The sequence below is a fragment of the Rutidosis leptorrhynchoides genome, chromosome 1 (assembly GCF_046630445.1).
Source record: "Rutidosis leptorrhynchoides isolate AG116_Rl617_1_P2 chromosome 1, CSIRO_AGI_Rlap_v1, whole genome shotgun sequence".
Taxonomy (NCBI): Eukaryota; Viridiplantae; Streptophyta; class Magnoliopsida; order Asterales; family Asteraceae; genus Rutidosis; species Rutidosis leptorrhynchoides.
In genome coordinates, this window is record NC_092333.1 from 96,943,405 (window position 1) to 96,964,507 (window position 21,103).

The following is a 21,103-nucleotide window of genomic DNA, read 5'->3' on the forward strand; positions in this document are numbered from 1 at the left end:
ATGAAAATTTCTCATCAAGATTTTTCATTTCATTTCGGTTCCATAATATTTTTGAATATGCATAATTGATTGCAATTTCTGTATTGACATCATCAATCTCCTCTGCAGTAGGAGTACTGATTTGTGGTTCTTCTTGAACACTTTCTTTTACTTCATTATCAGCTGATTTTCTTTTTCGAGGATTTTTATCCTTTGAACCGATTGGTCTTCCACGTTTCTGACGTGGCAAAGATTCATGAGTGACGTTATTGCCAGCTTTTGGAATTTCAATTCGAGCTGGAGTATTTACTGCTGGTATATATGATTTTGTCACCGTTTTTGTATCTGTAAATGCATCAGGCAATTGATTTGCAAGTTCTTGTATATGCATTATCTTTTGAACTTCTGTCTCGCATTCTTTTGTGCGAGGATCAAGATACTTTAATTGAGGTTCACACCATGAAACATCATTTTCTTTATTTTTCATTTCTCCCCCTAATCTAGGGAACAATGTTTCATTAAAATGACAATCAGCAAAACGTGCTGTAAAAACGTCACCTGTCATAGGTTCAATATACCTTAATATTGAAGATGTTTCATATCCAACATATATTCCCAACCTCCTTTGAGGACCCATTTTTGTACGTTGTGGTGTCGCAATTGGAACATACACTGCACAACCAAATGTTCTAAGATGGGAAATATTTGGCTCTTGACCAAAAGCAAGTTGTAGGGGGGAATATTTATGACTTGCACTTGGTCTGATGCGAATCAATGCAGCAGCATGTAAAATTGCATGACCCCATATAGATACAGGGAGTTTTGTTCTCATTATCAATGGTCTAGCGATTAACTGTAAACGTTTAATCAATGACTCGGCTAAACCATTTTGTGTATGCACATGAGCAACAGAATGTTCAACAACAATTCCTATAGACATGCAATAGTCATTAAATGCTTGAGATGTAAATTCACCAGCATTATCAAGTCTCACCCTTTTAATGGTGTAATCAGGAAAATGAGCTCTCAATTTAATAATTTGGGCAAGAAATTTTGCAGATGCCACATTACGGCTTGATAACAGACAAACATGAGACCATCTGCTAGATGCGTCTATTAGAACCATGAAATATCTAAATGGTCCACATGGTGGATGAATTGGTCCACATATATCACCTTGAATTCTTTCAAGAAACATTGGTGATTCTTTCTCAACCTTAAGTGGTGAGGGTCTAGTTATCAATTTTCCAAGAGAGCAAGATGTACATGGAACCATTGTATCATGATGGATTTTTCTATCCTTTAGTGGATGTCCATGAGTACATTCAATAATCCTTTTCATCATTGTTGATCCTGGATGGCCTAATCTGTTATGCCATAAACTGAATACACCAGGATCAATATATTTTTCGTTAACTACCATATGTATTTCTGGTACATTTATATGTGTATAATGTAATCCAGAACTAAGTCTTGGCAGTTTTTCAACCACATGACTCTTGTCAGTGATACTTAAATATTTCTCATTTTCTGTTGTCACTGACTGATAATCATACCCGTTAAGGTATATGTCGGAGAAACTCAATAAATTTCTGCTTGACTTGGGAGAAAATAAGGCATCATTTATTAAAAATTTTGTACCATTTGGTAGTATGAAATTTGCCTTTCCTATCCCTTTTATCAAGTTAGCAGGTCCTGATATTGTATGTATAGTTCCTTCCGTTGGTTTTAGATCAATAAAATATTTCTCGGATTTAAGTATAGTGTGTGTAGTTCCACTGTCTGCTATACAGAGATCTCCACCACTTGATTGATGTTGTATTCCATCAAAATTCATATTGAACTTCATATATAAGAAATAAATAGTGAGTACATTAATATTACACAATATTTTAAACGCAAATAGATAGTACTGAAACATTTAGCAAACATAATGACAAAGACAGACGATATTAAATCGTTTATTTTTCAAAAGACACACAACTTAAACATTCAAGAAATCTTCATATAAATCAGATGGTTTCTCAGTGACTGTTGGATCAATATTATCCACAAAATTTACTTCCTTTTCTTTACCTTTCAACGAATCCTGATACATCTTAACAAGATGTTTAGATGTTCGGCAAGTATTAGCCCAGTGGCCCATTCTACCACATCTGTAGCAAGATTCTTCAGAATTTTTAGAAGAATTTTCTTCAACATCTTGTTTAATGGGCTTGTTTTGTGGTTGATATTTATATTTTCGTGGATTACTATTTCTTTGACCACCACGGCCACAACCACGACCACGTCCACACCCATTACCATTACCATAAGGATGGTTTCTACCATAGTTATGGCTTTTGGCATGATGATGGTGATGGTTATTATAACCACGACCTTGCCCGCGTCCTTGTCCCTGTTTATAATTATTTGCAGTATTTGCTTCAGGGATTGCAAGTGTACCAGTAGGACGGGATTGCTGATTTTTCATTAATAGCTCATCATTTTGCTCTGCAACTAAGAGATATGAATTAAGTTCAGGATATGTTTTGAACTTTAGCATTCTCAAATTTCTTTGCACTGTGATGTTTGCAGCATTCATTGTGGAGAAAGTTTTCTCCATCATGTCTGCATCACTAATTTCATGTCCACAGAATTTAAGTTGTGAACATGTATTATACAGAGCTGAGCTGTATTCATTTACTTTCTTAAAGTCTTGGAACCTTAATGTTCTCCATTGTTCCATTGCAGCTGGAAGTAAAATTTCTCTTTGATTATTGAATCTGCTTTTGAGACCTTCCCATAAAACATGGGGATCTTCTACAGTCACATAATTATTTTGTAAGCATTCATCAATATGTTGATGAATAAAGCAACATGCCGTAGCTTGTTCTTTTTCAGAACAAGTGTTGTTTTCATTTATGGTTTCAAGAATGCCCATTGATTTAAGATGCATTTTTACTTTTATAACCCATGGCATGTAGTTGTTTCCAGTTGATTCTAAAGGAGTAAATTTAAGCTTTTCCAGATTCGACATTTTCTATTATCAAAAATTAAAACAAACATCATGATAAATTAGAGTCAATTTATATTCATAAGTATATAAACATTAAACATAAATTTAATATAACATAAATGATAAGTAGGTGACAGTGTCGACCATGTGTAAGCAATCATAAATAAATGTTATATAACAAAAATATAAATATTAGTAAACATAAATGAAAATTTGGCGACAGTGTCGACCATATATTTTTTCAGGTGGTATAACCGACCTATATCATTCTGGTGGTATAACCGACCATATATCATTTTGGTGGTATAACCGACCATATATCATTTTGGTGGCAGAGCCAACCATATTTAGTATTAAGATTATCGTGCTGATAACGTTTTATAATTCAGTAGGCTTATAACTACCTTTAGTGGTTTGATTCTTGATGTTATAATTCAGTAGGCTTATAACTACCTTTAGTGGTTTGATTCTTGATGTTATAATTCAGTAGGCTTATAACTACCTTTAGTGATTTGATTCTTGATTTAGAATACTAATAATGAAGTGTAAGAACAAAGATGATAATGGAGAGAAAGAAAGAAACACTTTGTAAGTGTGAGAAATGGTGCAAGTTTAATGCTTGCATTCATGAGTATTTATAGCTTAAAATCTCAATATAAAAATACATACTTTGTGTACCAAAATTGACTATATGTATACACCAAAATTGACTATCCATATCTATATTATTATTATTATTATAACAATTTAATATAATTAAGAGTTAACAAAAACCATAAAGTTGTTCTTCATATTGTCACAAAGGTTTTAAAATCCTAAAGCCTAATTTCATAATTTCATAATCCCTAACATAAAAAGAAACATAATCAACGAAAAAAGATACTGTAGAAAATGGAACCCAAAGAAGAAGAAGAAGCAACCAGTTCAGCAACCCTAGAGCATCAAATTCCTCAACACCATCATCACGCTAACAGCGATCCAACTATAACAGAAACGGATCAATCGTTATTATCTTCTTCATCTTCATCAATCTCTCAATCGGAGATCCTGAAAGCAGTGGAGATTGTTGAACGAGACTCACTCGCAATCGCCGATAGCTTCCAATCACTATTCTCCTCTCTTCGTCTATCTCTCTCTCAGGTACCTACGCACTCACTCATTTTTCAATTATGTTTTTAACCTTAATTTTACTACCCCAGTTAATTTGAACTGAAACTGTATATTGTATAGTTGTGCAGCTTATAGAAGTAACTGGAATCTGTTTACATTTCATTTTTGCTGTAATTGTAACTATAGTCATGATGATTTTACATTGATAATTAATTGAAGTTTATTCTCGAAATATGTGTTGAAGCTGCTGTATAAACCAAACTATGTATAACTCATTCAATAATATCATGACTCAGTTTGTTAACACTTAATGTTGTAAGACTGGTTGTGGATTTAGACTTGCTTGCTTGCTCATATTATATATCTACTGATGAGATTGTTTATGCATGTTTTAGGCTACCAGCCGTTCGGTTGATCATGTACAGTGCTTTAGTGATGCTGCTGGCCGTCTTCAAGAATCTGGTACTTGACAAAATCAGCATTCGCTACAATTTATTAAAAACCTTTTGTGAATCCTTACATATAGAGAACATGCCCATTTAGAGGTCTATGAATAAACTGAAACTACCCTTTATGATGTACACGTAGCATTCTAATATGGGAGAATGATTTTGCTAGAAAGCTTTCTATGTCAATCTTTTAATACAAGACTATGATATAATTCCTTGAACAGATCTTAGTGTTGATGTGGTTATGAAGATAATTATACATATTTTTACTTTGTTCCCCCTTAAAATTTTTAGTGACTTTTCATGATAAGACTTGACTTTTGAATCATGTTTATTACATACTTAGCCATGACTGATGTAGTAATCTTAATCAATATCTTGCATTACTCTGCAGCACTGGATTCTGCAACAAAAGGGAATCTTTACATAAACTCGTGTCTCAGGTATGAACATCATTTTCACGGTCTTCTCATTTATTTCACTGATGGCTACTAACCTAGTGAGCCATCATACATTTACTTTGTTTTCATTTGTGTGATGCAGATTAAATGAAGAAATGAGAGGCATCGACACCTTAGCCATGCAATTGTATCCTTTATTCTTAATTCTTATGCTTGTGTCTCATGTTTGTGTGTCTCTGACTGTTTATAAGCTAATTATCTAAGGTGGTGGATTGATAATCACATATACTGATACACACAATAGTAATTTTTTTTTGTAACGGCGAAATTCATTACTCAACTCCTTAGCAAGTAACTAAGGAGCAAAACCACCAATTACACAATAGTAATTGTTTGGAAAAAACACCTTGTGAAAATGGTAATGGTATTTAGGGTGTTCAATAATTTGCCAATGTCTATGGCTGTTACTAAAATGTGATCCCTGTGAATGGTATACACATACTGGAATTGGATTTTCTTGACCCTTGCAAAGGAAAACACTACGCAGAACTGTTGATGCTTTGGATACTGCTGTGAATAGCCTTGTTCGTCTTCCTTGATGTTCATCTTCAACTTTTGTTGAGATGAATGTTGCATTGATTTTTGATTATGTGTATCGGCACGCCACAGAAAAGTACTTTTTTCTATAATAAAATCCTTGTATCGTTTTTTATTAAATATTTATTTATTATTGTTGATAGTAGTAGTTGAGTTTCTTATGAATTGTTTGGCCGCAACATCGATTTTTTTTTGGTATTTGTTTACGGTTCAAAAAATCCCAGATTATGGATCAAAGGACTATAAAAAATTTAGATTCTCAGTCTCACCCAGTTTAATTATCTCATACTTGATCTTTCTATTCAAATAGAGAGATGATTTTGAAACTTGAGAATGAGACATTAGCTTGTGCCAATGCAAATTCATCCAAGTGTATTCAATTTCACTATTTCACCAAGTCAGCTATGTATTTTGGAGAACTGAAAACATACAACACAATAACAATAACAAAACCCAATACCACATGAGTGGTGTATGGGGAGGTGAGATGTAGACAATCATTCCTCTATCCGAGAATAAAGACAAGTCATTTCTCCACCCAGAATGAAACACTCTCAAGAAGAACTGAAAACATAGAGTAAAGAAAGATTACTTCCCCAAGTTTCTGCTTTAGACAAAAATATCACTAATGATTCATCTCGTGCTAATGATTATCAAGCTATGGGGCGTAAAGCTAAGAACTTTTGTCAGTTTGCGTCTGCATAAAACCTCGCAAATCAGCACATTCTCAAATTTGTTTCTAGTGTGAAAATAATGTTCCCATACAAGGTCATCACTTTATTTTGACTTTAGCAATTGCTGTTTTGAAGTTTAAATATGCATCGAAAGAGGCCATCTCTGTTCAAATGGTCTTAAGAGGCTGGTTCACAGACTATAATTCATAGTCTACTTTTCAATATTGTTAATACTGTACTACATTTTGCCAAAAACTCAAAAAATGGTCTCGTCTTCAATGACATTTTAAGCTACTTTCCTGATTTAATTATCTTATTTAATCTGCAACGACTAAATTAAAACTTGGAAGTACAAAATTTTCAAACATAAACCAAGACAGAATGGGAAGCAGGAAAAGAAATATTATTATTATACTTTATAAAACAAAAATACAGCTACAGAATGTCAACATATCAACGTCTGCATAATTCCTTACATGCAAATGGACTGAAAATTGTTGTCCCCTCCACAAAATTTGCTAATTTCACATACTTGGGCAAAATCTTGACTTGTATTTAGTCAACCATAGGAAACCCTAGGTATCATTCATTCCCATTCTATAGTTGATGGAGGCTTCGACGTGATGTCTAGACAAACTCGGTTCACTCCACGAACACTATTACAGATTTTCCTTGCTACATCGTCTAGAAACTTATGCTCAAAATAGTACCTGAAAATTCAAAATGTTCAACAGACTTGTGACATCAAAAAAGTAAAAAAATGATCAAATGCATAAACTTAACGCAGAAAGGGAATAATTTGCAAATTACCAAGGTAACCAAAGTATTTACTTTTCACTAACAAATCAAAAACCTTCAAAAGAAGTCAGTAAGTTGACTTTAGAGGTCAAAGTTCCATTTCAAAATATCTAGAGAACTAGTTATAAGTCAACAGTTAGCACCAGTAAACGAGTGCTTACCAGTCAGCAGTCATGCCATCTTGACTTGTGACGGCTCTAAGTGCAACTGCATTAGAATGAGTCCTCTGATCTCCTTGAACACCTGTTGTTTTTATAGGTAGAAATACAGCAAAAGCCTGCCATATTTCATCATATATCCCAGCATCTTTTATTGCTTGTATAAATATTTCATCCACCTGCAACACATTATCATTACAAACTAAAATCTGGAACAAATGTAACACATGCGTAACACATGTCCTAAGTTCATTATCTTACCTGACGAAGTATATCCAATGCATTTCCTTGAGTGACATCACCGGGAATTCTCACAGCAAGTCCCGGCCCCGGGAATGGATGCCTTTTCAAAAACCCTGCCGGAACATCCAAAATCTTCCCGAGCTCACGAACCTTCACAACAATAGAAAACATGTTACATAATACTATTCCCACATTTACTGTCTATTTGGCTCAAGTTTATTATAGCTTAAAGAAGCAAATTAACTAGCTTTTTAGGTGGTAATCAACTTGGGGTTTTCACCCAAAAAAAGCTCAAACTTTCGATATTCCTCATTTAGGATATTTGTGTAAATTAAGACACTTTACCAAAACCGTGTCAAAACAAAGCTCGGTCAAAAGTTAGTGACACAATAAAAGCTTTTTCTCTTCTTTTTACACAAAAGATGTCAAGTTATCATTTTAAACAGGTATACAGGTGGTCAGATTATTACACTGAAAAAAATCTTTAAGAATTTTGACTTTTAAGCCAATTTATTCCATATCCTTGAAAGATCAAGTCTTTACAGATGCATGGTTGTAAAAGTCCCCCGATTAGGCATAGTCCCCGATTAGTTGGGACTAGTTCCAGATTTGGCTCATTTACTCGGTCAAAGTGTTCGAAAGTCCAATTTACTATGTCAAAATCAGATTAATTAGTTGAAGTCAGACTTATTCGATTGATATCGGTCAAATACTAGTTAAAGTCAAAGTTGTACGAAGTCCGACTAGTCTTCGACTTGGCAACGTCCCAACCGACTAGTGACTTTTACAACCATGTTCATAAACTAAAAGAAACTTAGTTACATAGCACGAACACTTCCCCAATTCGGTCACATTTTAATCAATGTGCCATATCTTTTAAAATAGAAACAAAGTGGGATATTTATATTTGTTTTTATACACTAAAGGATTTAACAACGTAATGCAAACCTCGTCTTTGAATAAAAGTTTAAGTGGTTCAATAAGTTTCAACTTCATATCTTTAGGAAGCCCACCAACGTTATGATGGCTTTTAATTGTGTGAGAGTGTGTTCTTCCACTTCCGGGTGGTGGGCAAGATTCGATTACATCTGGATACAAAGTTCCTTGAACCAAATAAGTAGGCTTCGTCCCCAATTTTTTCTCTAAATCATGAGCAAATGCATCAAAAATTGATATAAACTCCTTCCCGATAATTTTCCTTTTCTTCTCGGGATCCGTAACACCTTTCAACTCACTAAGAAATTGCACTGAAGCATCAACACAAGTTACAGGCAGATGAAGATCTTTTTCAAATGTTCCCATGACTCGTTCTTGCTCCTTGTATCTATATATTATCACATTCACCATATTAATATAATACTATGTATCAAACCATCAATCCATATGGTAAGAAGAAAAACCCAAAATCTAACCTTAGCAACCCGTTATCAACAAAGATACAATGCAACCTATCACCAATTGCCTTGTGAACAAGAGTGGCTGCAACAGTAGAGTCTACACCGCCAGATAATGCACATATAACATGATCATCAGGGCCCACCATACTTTTAATTACCTTTATTTCCTCCTCCATTACATCTTCCATTTTCCATCCAGCTGCGACCCCACAAATATCAAAAAGAAAATGACGCAAAAGCTCCATTCCCTCCGGTGAATGTGTCACCTTCATACGAAATAAACGAACACAAAGTGTTACATACATTTCCCACCTACAGAATCTCAACTAAAAAAATTATAAATTTATTTTTCATTAACATTAGTTACTAAAGCAGATAATCTTGAGCATCATATCACATTAGTAAATTAATAAGAAAACACTTGTCTTCATCATATGATATGTAGAAATGAATGCACTGAAAAATCACAATAATTACACCTTTTTAACCCATATTACATGTCATTTCAAATCAAAAAATGAACACACATACAAAAAAAAAAAAAAAAAGATGACATTAACAAAAATGAATCATCACAGTACTTAATCCTGCAATTATAGTACAGTAAGGTTGCGTTTTCTTGTCTCTTAATGGGATGATTCAGTGCTGAACGATGAACCATTCAGCATTCAACGTGTTTGTTTCTGACCTCTGAAGACATATGGTGCTAAATGGTTCAGAATTAAGTGGTGAACCATTCAGAGTTGAAATACTTTTTTAACCATTAAGAGCCTAATTAGCTTGTAATATTCTTTTCAAATCATATTCAGAACGTTTAACCAACAAGTATATTGTATTTTTTATTCATGTAACACGTTAATAAGGTAATTTTACTCAATTGATATCGTTCAAATAAAACGATTATCAAACAGCTTATTTTCATTTATTTTCATTCAGAACAAACTTTATTCAGAGGCTCTGATCCATTCAGCGCTAAATCATTCAGTTTTATCAAACGCACCCTAATTCTTTTTGCATATTATAATGTTTTCAATCAATATAAAGCTTATAACCAAGCACTATTACCCACAACAATATCAAAAAAGTTGCATGCTTTGCATTTCAATTCATCCAAATTCACTATATCCTGCAAGTATATATACCTCAGGATGATATTGCAACCCGTAAAACCGCCTACTCGGATTCGCAACTGCGGCAATCCCACCCTGTTCACTTCTCGCCACCACTTCGAAACCGCTCGGCAACTTAACAGCTTCATCACCATGGCTCATCCACACCACCTGCTTATCACCAACATTTTTCCCCAAATACAATCCACCAATATCCTTAACAACTTCAATCACCATCCTACCATACTCCTGTTTCTCCCCAACACCAACTACCCCACCCAATTTCTGCACAATCAACTGCAAACCATAACAAATCCCCAACACAAAAACCCCATTTTTCTCAACATATTCCACAAATCCGTCCGGGAAACTAGGCGCGTCCGGCGCGTGAACGGAGTGAGGACCACCGGAAAGGATGATTACAGATGGGTTTAGTTCGGTGATTGATTTGAGCGATGAAGTGCCGGAAATGCAGAGGGAGAAGATTGATAAACTTCGGATTCTGCGAGTGATTAAGTGTGTGTATTGTGAGCCGTAATCGAGGATTAAAACTACGTTTGATTTCACGGCTTCGACCTCCATTATTTGTGATGAATTTGAGAAAGGGATTTTGTTAGGGTTTACAGGACGGAGAAAATGAGGGGCTAGGGTTTTTGATGATAGTTGGCGGGAAGAGAACACCCTAAATAGCAAGAGATATGCTATTTTCACTTTACCCCCTTATAAATCTCATATTTGCGTCTTTATTAACTAACCTTTTAGGCCGTTACATATTTTTCCTTCCAGATAATAAGATTTTTTTTTTTTTTTTTTTTTTTTTTTTTTTTTTTTTTGTATAAGATAAGATTATTTATTATTTTATTTATATTTATATTTATATTTATTATAAGGAGATTTTTTTTTTTTTTTTTTTTTTTTTTTTTTGTCAAAAAACTGAAACATTACTTTTATCTATGGATGGATTAATTTAATTAATTAATTAGTATTACTTATTTCAGTTTTTTCCAATATTTTATGCCATATCATTATGCTCGAAGTCTTTGTCAATGTAACATTTCTTTAAAGCATATCATTGTTATTGTTATTTTATCAACATTTGACCATACCATTTTAAGAACATTACTCACTTTCTCCACTGTTATTGGCCTAGTTTTATTCTTAGATGAGATCAAAGCTTAATAGGAGCTGAGATGAGTCTCCTCTCTAGATTTTGATCAAAAGTGTAATAGCTCTATGAATAACGAATGCTCCAACTTTTGAATCAATTAAATTAGAGTTCGTATAAAAACATGACAAATGGTATCAGCGAAAAGGGTCGAAAATGAAACATGGAATAACTCCATTAGGTCTGAGTAAGAATATTCTCTTTATCGAATAGTTTGAACAAGAAAAATGTTTGTTGTACCCTTGAAATATACTCTTAGATATTTTCACCTCCTAAAATGTGTTCGAACTCCGCCACCGATTGAGCCAGGTAATATCTATTTTTAATCTTATATGAAGGCTTTTCTTGATTATCATTTTTGTTTTTAGACCTTTCTTGGAAACTATATATGATCAACTTTTATTAAGTTTTAATTTAGGAAAGGCCTAAGTTTTGAGTTGTAACTATAGTTTTTTCGGTTATTATCATTACTTACTTTTACTATAGTTACTTTTACTATTTACTTTAAAGCAGAAAAAAACATATCTTACAATGTACAACACAATAAGCATTTAAGCACACCACTTTAATGCCCTTATTCAATGATTATTTGACTCTTGTCATCTGATATATACAAACAAAAAGTCTCATATCCCACAAAGAATGACTAAAAACTGGATCTTCACTATATCATACTACCTTATACTGTAATACACTATAAGACGCGGGCTTATGCTTGGGCTAGACCTTCGCAAGTCTGAGGCAGCCTAAACCACGAACCATGATCCATGATCCATGATCCTTGAGCCATGAGGCCAGACCAACTGGTCAAACCGACCGTCAACATGGCTTCACATAAGAATGTCAGTAATAACTTCCATGATCAATTCTTGTACAGTGTCATCTACCAATTCAAACACAATATCATTTCTATCTGATATACTGTCAACCCATTGTCCACATTTCGCTATATCCCTCGTAACAAGAACATCAAGTGTGCGTGGGCCCATAAGTTTACCGTTATGCCATTCAACTTGTTCCATAACCTCATTGACTACATCTTTCTCCAATGCAAAAGCTCGAATCTTTGGACTAAAGAATCCCGTTCGTGTATGTAAACTAACTAATATTTCCTTGACACAGTCATGCAGGAGTTTATGATCACACGATGAGTCAGTTGGATAATCTATAGCTGAAAAATCCTCCCAATTTGACTGTAAAGTTTTGTACATATCATTAATGTACGAAGAAATGAATTCTGGATCCTCCATTAATGAACTTAAATTGGTTTTTCCATGTAGTGGAGATGAAGTATGCGAAGAGTGTTCTTCAAAATCTAGACGTTGTGGTTGAATTTGAAGCTCAACTGGTGAAGGTCAAATTGTAAATGTCAAACAGTAGCTCAAATACAAGCGAAAAAATCAATAAAGTTACGAACTTTAATCAATTTACATACCAGATTCAGTGGTACTCGTAGGACTGCAGATATTGTCTGTGAAAAAAGAATCAAGAACAGAAACAGGGCTTGGATTCTCCCTAAATTGATCGTTATCCATGTTTTCTAATTTGCAGTTAGCTTTCGGCGAAGATACATCTAACAAAAAGTCCTGTATTTGAAAAAAAAGAAGTCCAAAATGTTGTTAAAGATTAGTGGCCGAATTCAGTTCATAATAGTAAAGGTGGTGATTTTGACCCGTTTACTTATTCTATCCATCAATCTGGATAATTCTTGAACTGTTAGGGGTCAACTGTAAAGGAAAACCTAGCTAGGAGATCAAGTGTCTCAAAAATGTCAAAATGAATTTAATGCATAAAACCTTGCATCGTAGTCACACATTATTATTGAATATATGATTTTATGATCAAATCTAAAGAAAAATCTAAATAATGATTTTGTAAAGTATTGGACAAGAAATATTCGGGCCCATGTACCAAATATTAGTATATTACTACAGCTTGACCCAAACTCATCCATACATTAATTTTTGACAAATTATTTAGAGGGATTTTCTTAAGTGTGTCGGCAAGTTTTTTTTAATAAGTATATCTAAGAGATTTAAAATGATATTTGAGGTCAACCCAACCCACCCATTATGATATATACTGATGTTACCAATTTGACCCATTACTTGTACTCATCATAACAGACCTGTCTACTTTGACACCTCTATATAATTATAATTACTAATTATTATTGAGTAAAAGAAATTTGAAATTTACCACTCTCGATCCATTGATGCATCCTTGTACATCTGTTTGACCAATGTTGTATGAGTCTAACCACATGTCCAGAATGTGGTCTGGGGACCGTACAGCAGGTGCATGGACAAAACTGGCCATTGACTCGTGTTTGGGAGACGAGAGTAGTACCCTTTCCAATGTTCGTGAAGCTCGTTTACTTGAAGAACCCGAAGGGTCAACTGCACCCGGCCCAACATGCCTTAACCTTTCTGCAAGGTGTTTTTTTGCTTCAATAAATACATCTGGTTCCCGTTTCTTCATGAATGGTACAATAGCCGATTTCTCCATTTTTGAAGTACTATCATTATTGGAAGACTGAAAAGATTTCATCTTTTGAGTGTTCTTTAACTTCTTTGCATTTCTCAGTTTTTTTCTGATGTCATTAAACGACACATTAGTATGTTTGATTATTTGTTGCTTGCTTGTTGATCTTTGATGAACGTGCAAATACAAGCACCGGCATCCTAAATCAACCGAAGACCCCACAACACGTTGACTAGGCCTCAATACCACGATTGTATCAACTTTTGGATTTTCCTTTTTCTTGTTTGGACTTTCATAGCGCGATTTTATCTTTTTCCAAAATGATTTATCCATGGTTTGATCCGAGGAACTTGTTTCTCCTTTTAGAGATCGGTTCACATTTGTGTTTTTATTCTTTGAGTGAATCTGCAAATGAATGTATACTTTATTCTCAGAATCTAATATATCAGTTGAGGATAAATCAGTTAATATTAAAGCTAAAAAGATGTAAACTTACATTAAGGCTTTTAATTTGCTCATCGAATGTCAGCATTGGTACTTGGCTCCTTGCATACCCTGCTCCTGATACAAAGGCACCACAACATTCATGACTTTTAATGTCAACATAAAATTTTGTTAATAATTTTTTTACAACCATGATACCGAGTTCTCTTATTTGTAGTATTGAATACAAACTCCAACCGTGTTATCAAGATTTTCACATTAAAGCCTATACACTCCTATAAATGCGAGACTTCAAATAGTTTAATTTGACTTCAATAGTCAAAATGAAAGCAGCAATTCAATTTAGATTAGAAACCATTTAAATTCGATAACGCAGTGCAACGTAACGATTTTGAAGTAAAGTAAACTCACTTGGAAGACTTTTGCTCTCATGCCTTTCATCTGACAGCATTTTCCGATGAGGGTGGCCCACGTGGTGGTCGAACATGCCACTAAAATACCACACACAACCCTGTTTCGGGTCAACTGTGGGATGACATTTTGGAGTATTTCTTGCCATTATTAGTCAAATAGTAAAGGATTATGATAACATTCAAAAAACTCAGATCACATATGAAGTTGAAGCTGTTTGGGTATCATAAAACGGTAAGAACCCACTTGATTTTAAGGGATACTCAATGCATTCACCCTGCAAGATTGATTATGAGAAACTATTATAAAAAGAAATAAATGTAGAATGCAAAACAATAAGAAATCTTGATTTTAGATAAATGTAGAATGCACAACAATAAGAAACCTTGATTTTTTTTTTTTGTTGGTCATAAAGAGACCCATATATTATCTGATATACTGTAAGGGGGGTTAACTGTTGATCATAAAAATGAGCAAAAAAAACTCTTTTCCTCACCATAAATTAATTTTAATTAAAACCCCACTTGATTCTTCAAAACTTAAATGCATAATCTCTGCAAACAAAGAATATAAAAAACATGCAAAGCTCTTCTATGTCAAATTTATAACAAGATAGAATGAAAAATCTTCTAGTGTTATTAATTTTAAGGATACCTTTTTATTAACAAAAGTGAGAATTAAAAATGCTCAAACTAAAGTTATTCACAGAAAACTTGCAAAAACTAATGAACTAACACAAATTCTTGATAACAAATTTGTTCATATTGACATATAAATATAAGTATAAAATATAGATAAACCATCTGAGAAACTTTAGAAAAGTTGAAAAATGTTGAATGAAAATTCTGACAAAATAACTGAACACTGCAACTAATCATACAACGTGTCTTGGTATTAAACAGTATTTGAGCAATGTTGAATGAAAAACTGACAAAATAAATGTACCTAGAACTAATCACGCAAAAAGTCTTTTTATGAAACAGTAGTTGAGGTTGACTTATGATACAGTACAAGATAAGGAAAACCCAGTTCGTATAAGAAAATGTAAGAATGAGCCCATATAATTGAGCAAGGTTAAATTGTTAAAAATCAGATAAAAGAAGCAAACCCCATAAGTAAAACGAGATTCAAGACAGACCCATGATTGAGATTCTTATAATTGAGCTGAATGTGTAATAAAGATGGCAACTTTATGCAAATAGAGTGATAAATCCTGATGAAAGAAGTGAACCCAAAAACTAAATTAAAGATTCAAAACAGACACGTGATCAAAAAGTTATAATTGAGTTAAATGAGTAATAAAGGTATGAACTTTAAGCAAAGAGAATGATAATTCTTGACGAAATACTAGAACCTAATAACTAAAAATGAAGATTCCAAACAGACTCATGATTAAGACTCTATTATTGAGTTGATTGAGTAATAAAAGTGTGTCTTAAAGCATAAAGAATTAGAAATTTTGATGAGAGACGTGAACCCAATAACTAAAATGATAATTCAAAACAGCCTCATAATTAAGAAATTGAGTTAATGAGTAACAAAAGGTATGAACTTTATACAAAAAAAATAGAGTGGAATCTTGATTACCCATTTGTTCATGTGAAGTAAGAATAATGGGGAAAGTAAGAAAGATAGAAGGGGGTACCTTTTAAGAACAATTGGTGTGTTCTAATAATGTTGATAAAAGGACTCTATGTTGAACGAAATGAATGACCCTGTTTGTGAGGTTAAGGCAGAGAAGATGGAAGAAATGTATGAGTCATGAAAGAGGAGAAGAAACAAATGGGAAAAGTCCAAAACTTAAAGCTCAATATTCTGGTGGGTTGATTTTTCTTAACAATATGCATTTCCTAAATTACCCTTTTGTCTTTTTCATAAATTTGTGTTCTTGTTGTGGTAAAGACAAAACACGTGGGTAACAAATTTGAATCAAATCACGGGTGTATTATTATTCTACCTAACTGCACAGTAAATTATTGTATTATAAATATCAAAGAATGTGATTGGCATAAGATGCATACATAGAATATATTTCATATATCACCATTCTTTTACTCTTTTTTATTTTAAGTTTAATAGTAGCCTATAGTTAAGAACCAAACCACTAAAGGTAGTTATAAGCCTATTGAATTATAACACGTTATCAGCACGAAGTGCTCCGTATAATCAAAGTTTATATAAGCAAGCACAAGTCACTAATCAAGATAATAAAAAAAATTCTTTAACGATATCTTCTATTATTTATTAGTAAGGTAAATATTATTATCATCATAACTAACATTTATATTTATGTTATTTAAGTTATATATGGTCGGTTATACCGCCTGAATTATATTTCTGTAATCTAACTATTATTAATTTCACTAACATTTATATTTATGTTATATATGGTCGGTTATACCGCCTGAATTATATTTCTATAATCTAACTATTATTAACTTCACTAACATTTATATTTATGTTATATATGGTCGGTTATACCGCCTGAATTATATTTCTGTAATCTAATTCTTATTAACTTCACTAACATTTATATTTATGTTATCTAACATTTATGATTACTTATACAACTAATCATTATTTATTTCATGCATACTATGTTTATTCTTAAATTTATTATTTATGCATAATATGTTTATTCTCTTAATCTTTGTATTTATACTAAACGTATTTATACTAAATGTATTTTATAGTAATCATATTTATACTAATAAATTTTTTTATTAAAATTATTATTAATATAACGAGTACATAACATTCGCTAACGTCAACTAACGACGTTACAACGGTCATATATACATAACGGTTGTTAACGTCAACTGACGACGTTACAACGACTATATTTTTCAAATATAAAATAAACATCTTCGTTTTCACATTTTCACAAATCAATCTTCATTTTCTCAGATTACCACTCTCAAAAAGTTTTTGTAAATATGATTCACACAAGGATGATTTTTTCTATTGTATTGGTCATATTAACTATCATCATTGTTGCTAATATACCACCGGGTGAACCTATATATTTTATCCTGCCCTTGTGGTTTTATTATTTGTAATCATACCATTATTCTGTTGTTTGCTACTTATGAATTTAAAATGATTCTAATTTCATGTTGTTAGAAATTGATTATGATTATAATTTATGTTGTTCATCTTTCTGAAAATAGAAAATGTCAAACTTATCAAAGCTTGAGTTTAATGCCCTAGACGTATCGGGAACAAACTACACATCATGGGTCATGGATGTAGAAATAAATCTTGGATCATTGGGTATTCTAGAAACTTTAAAAGAAAACAATACTTGTTCTGATCAAGATAAATTAAAATCAATTGCTTTTATTCGCAAACATATTGATATCACCTTAAAACATATGTATCTCACTATCAAAGATTCACATGTTTTATGAGAAAGTATCAAGAGTAGATTCGATAATCAAAAGGAAATATTACTCCCAGCTGCGAGGGAAGAATGGAGAAATCTAAGGTTCCAAGACTTTAAAAAGGTAAGTGAATACAGCTCGGCCATGTTCAAGATCCGTTCAAAGCTTCAATTCTGTGGTCAAGAAATAAGTGATGCTGATATGATGGAGAAAACTTTCTCCACAATGCATTCTGCAAACATTACTATGCAAGAAAATTTAAGATTGCAGAATTACAAAACTTTTTCCAAACTTCAAACTTATCTCTTAGTTGCAGAAGTGAATAAAGAATTACTGATGAAGAATCAAGAATCTCGTCCTACGGGTGCGCTAGCATTCCCTGAAGCTAATGCTATTAACAATAATAATAATAAAAAAAGAAATGCACCTGGACGAGGACATGGGCGAGGTCGTGGTCATATTGGCCAAAATCATCATCATGGAAATTACCATAACAATAATAAAAATCATAACTATGTTCGAAATCACCCTTATGGTAATGGTCGTTACGATGGTCGTGGTCGTAATGGTTACGATGGTCGTGGACAAAAAAATAATAATCCACAAAATTATAAATTTCAACCACCATACAATCCCACAAATCATAAAGTTGAAGGAAGCTCTTCAAAGAATATTGAAGATTCTTGTTATCGATGTGGTAAAATTGGCCATTGGTCTAAAAACTGTCGAACAAATCAATATTCTGTTAATCAATATCAGAAATCCCTAAAAGGAAAAGGAAAAGAGGCAAACCTTGTGGATGACCTTGATACAAAAATCACTGAGCCAACAAGTGACTACTTTAATGAATACATTTCCTATTATATGTCCATATCAAATAAATGGATGTAGATTTACGATCTATACCATATCTACTTTACTATATGTTTCTTTATTATGTACTTTTGTTTATAACATATTTTTGAATGTAATATGTTGATGAATTATGTACTCATTATTTGTTTCTCATATTTTGAAGTTCATATGGTGGGATCTTTGTATTGCAGATAGTGGTACCACACACACTATACTAAAATCTAAAAAATATTTCACTGATTTTAAAGCAACAGAAGGAACGGTACATACTATATCAGGTCCTGCGAATTTAATAAAAGGAATGGGAAAAGCAAAATTCATGTTACCAAATGGTACAAATTTCCTGATAAAAATGCCTTATTTTCTCCCATGTCAAAGAGAAATTTGTTAAGCTTCTCTGACATATACCAAAATGGATATGATTATCAGTCAGTGACTACAGAAAATGATAAATATTTAAGTATCAGTAACAAGAAGCATGTGATTGAAAAACTACCAAGACTTAGTTCTGGTTTACATTATACATATATAAATGTACCAGAAACACACATGGTAGTTAATGAAAAGGCATGTGATCATGTAATGATCAATTTGTGGCATGAAAGATTAGGCCACACAGGATCAACAATGATGAAAAGAATAATTCAAAATACACATGGACATCCATTGACGGATCAAAAGATCCCTTATGATGCAATTATCTCATGTACATCATGCTCACTTGGAAAATTGATAATAAGACCATCACCTCTTAAGGTTGAAAAAGAATCACCAATGTTTCTTAAAAGAATTCAAGGTGATATATGTGGACCAATTCATCCACCATGTGGACCATTTAGATATTTCATGGTCCTAATAGACGCATCTAGTAGATGGTCTCATGTTTGTCTATTATCAAGTCAAAATGTTGCATTTGCAAAATTTCTTACTCAAATTATTAATTTGAGAGCACATTTCCCTGATTATACTATAAAAAGGGTGAGATTGGATAATGCTGGTGAGTTTATGTGACGACCCGAAAATTTTCGACCAAATTTAAACTTGATCTTTATATGATTCTAACACGATAAGCAAAGTCTATTAAACCGAGTCCCAAAATGTTTGAAACTATTTACATGAATTCATTTAACCTTTGACCATCCTTGACGACTCACGATACGATTGTTCGAAAATGGATATTCATATATATTTGTATATAATAATATAAAATATATATATATATATATATATATATATATATATATATATATATATATATATATATATATATTATAATTGTTATAATTAATTTTGTAAAAATAATATTAATATATAAAAAGTATTTATATATAAATAAAGTATATATAATATATATATTTTGTAACTCCGAAGTTATTTAGTAAACAAAGGTAACGCTCAATTGTCATTCGAATGATATTAAACGAGTTAAAAAGAAACTTATGTGATTTTAAAATAAACGATGATTCGAAAATAAGTTTTATAAATTTTATGCTTATCAATAAAATATTTAGAAGTCATGTGTTGAATTTCAAAACTTTTTATATTTTACTTGGGGTTGGGAGAGAATAATTAATGTAATTTTTAATTAATAGTTAACGACCAAAATTTTTACCATAATGACCAAAATAAATAAAGACATTTAATTTAAAAATTTGGGATTTTTCCGAAACCTTTTAATTCGCCACTGAGTAACAACGGGGTAAGAAATATTCCCCTTTAAACTGTCGGTGCCTTAAGATTAGTGTATGACAGCTAGAATATTTTTATTATTATTTAAATGTTGCACGTTTCTTTTTCCTACATGACTTATATGTCATAAATATTTATATATATAACATATATGTTATATCAATTTCAATGACCAAACCATCACTAACCGATGGTCACCCTTTTCCATCACCTTCCACCGCCGTTTGCTACCATACACCACCATGATAACCACCACTACCACAAACCATCAAAGAACAACTACTACCCTCTCTAAAACGCTACCTCGATAACCAACTTCACAACACCCTAAACCGCCACCATACATCACCACCGAGATCACCCTTAAGAACCGTCACCCAAAAACCCATATCATCACCCTACAACCACACCATCACCCTCTAACACCAACATGAGATCATCGTACAACCACCACCTCAACCCTTGAACAAACCGCCATATGTACTGTTGCCGTTGCTGTTTCAAACACCATACATCACCTTGCTACTACAGTTTGTTGCTACTATTATACGTACATTCCTACTTCCGTTTTCCAGTTAAACGAAACCAACCACCCTATCTGTTTTTCTGTTTTCTTTTCTTCCTGTTACGGTCACTTTCCACCACCAATCTCCACCCCTGCTACCGCCCCAAAACCATCACTAAACACAACTAACTGCTGCTGCAATAACTATTTTACAGCTGTGATATTTTTTTTCCATCGAACCCACCATCACAAAC

At 32.8% G+C, this 21,103-nt stretch overlaps 3 protein-coding genes across 6 annotated transcripts; 1 reads left to right on the forward strand and 2 right to left on the reverse strand.

Annotated features, from left to right (window-relative positions):
- Window positions 1–3,868: 3,868 nt before the first annotated feature.
- On the forward strand, window positions 3,869–5,536 carry LOC139863302 (uncharacterized). The gene is made up of 5 exons (XM_071851938.1): window positions 3,869–4,117; window positions 4,483–4,549; window positions 4,931–4,979; window positions 5,080–5,124; window positions 5,470–5,536. The coding sequence occupies exons 1-5, from the start codon at window positions 3,869–3,871 to the stop codon at window positions 5,534–5,536; spliced, it is 477 nt and encodes a 158-aa protein (XP_071708039.1).
- A 1,104-nt stretch (window positions 5,537–6,640) lies between these two features.
- LOC139863308 (uncharacterized) lies at window positions 6,641–10,550 on the reverse strand. Its single transcript, XM_071851945.1, has 6 exons — window positions 9,947–10,550; window positions 8,820–9,070; window positions 8,356–8,731; window positions 7,426–7,557; window positions 7,168–7,343; window positions 6,641–6,918 (listed from the first exon to the last, which is right to left on the reverse strand). Exons 1-6 carry the CDS (start codon window positions 10,493–10,495, stop codon window positions 6,795–6,797), a joined length of 1,608 nt encoding a protein of 535 aa, XP_071708046.1. The 5' UTR covers window positions 10,496–10,550; the 3' UTR covers window positions 6,641–6,794.
- Window positions 10,551–11,609: 1,059 nt separating this feature from the next.
- On the reverse strand, window positions 11,610–16,179 carry LOC139863317 (uncharacterized). Of its 4 annotated transcripts, none has more exons than XM_071851968.1 (6): window positions 16,063–16,179; window positions 14,418–14,694; window positions 14,059–14,117; window positions 13,278–13,967; window positions 12,514–12,664; window positions 11,610–12,423 (listed from the first exon to the last, which is right to left on the reverse strand). In XM_071851968.1, the coding sequence occupies exons 2-6, from the start codon at window positions 14,563–14,565 to the stop codon at window positions 11,909–11,911; spliced, it is 1,563 nt and encodes a 520-aa protein (XP_071708069.1). In that variant the 5' UTR covers window positions 14,566–14,694; window positions 16,063–16,179; the 3' UTR covers window positions 11,610–11,908. The 4 variants fall into 4 exon arrangements, with proteins under 4 accessions (XP_071708069.1, XP_071708053.1, XP_071708059.1 ...); XM_071851952.1 differs by having other exon boundaries at window positions 14,059–14,123; XM_071851958.1 differs by lacking the exon at window positions 16,063–16,179 and adding an exon at window positions 16,005–16,052 and having other exon boundaries at window positions 14,059–14,123.
- Window positions 16,180–21,103: the final 4,924 nt, after the last annotated feature.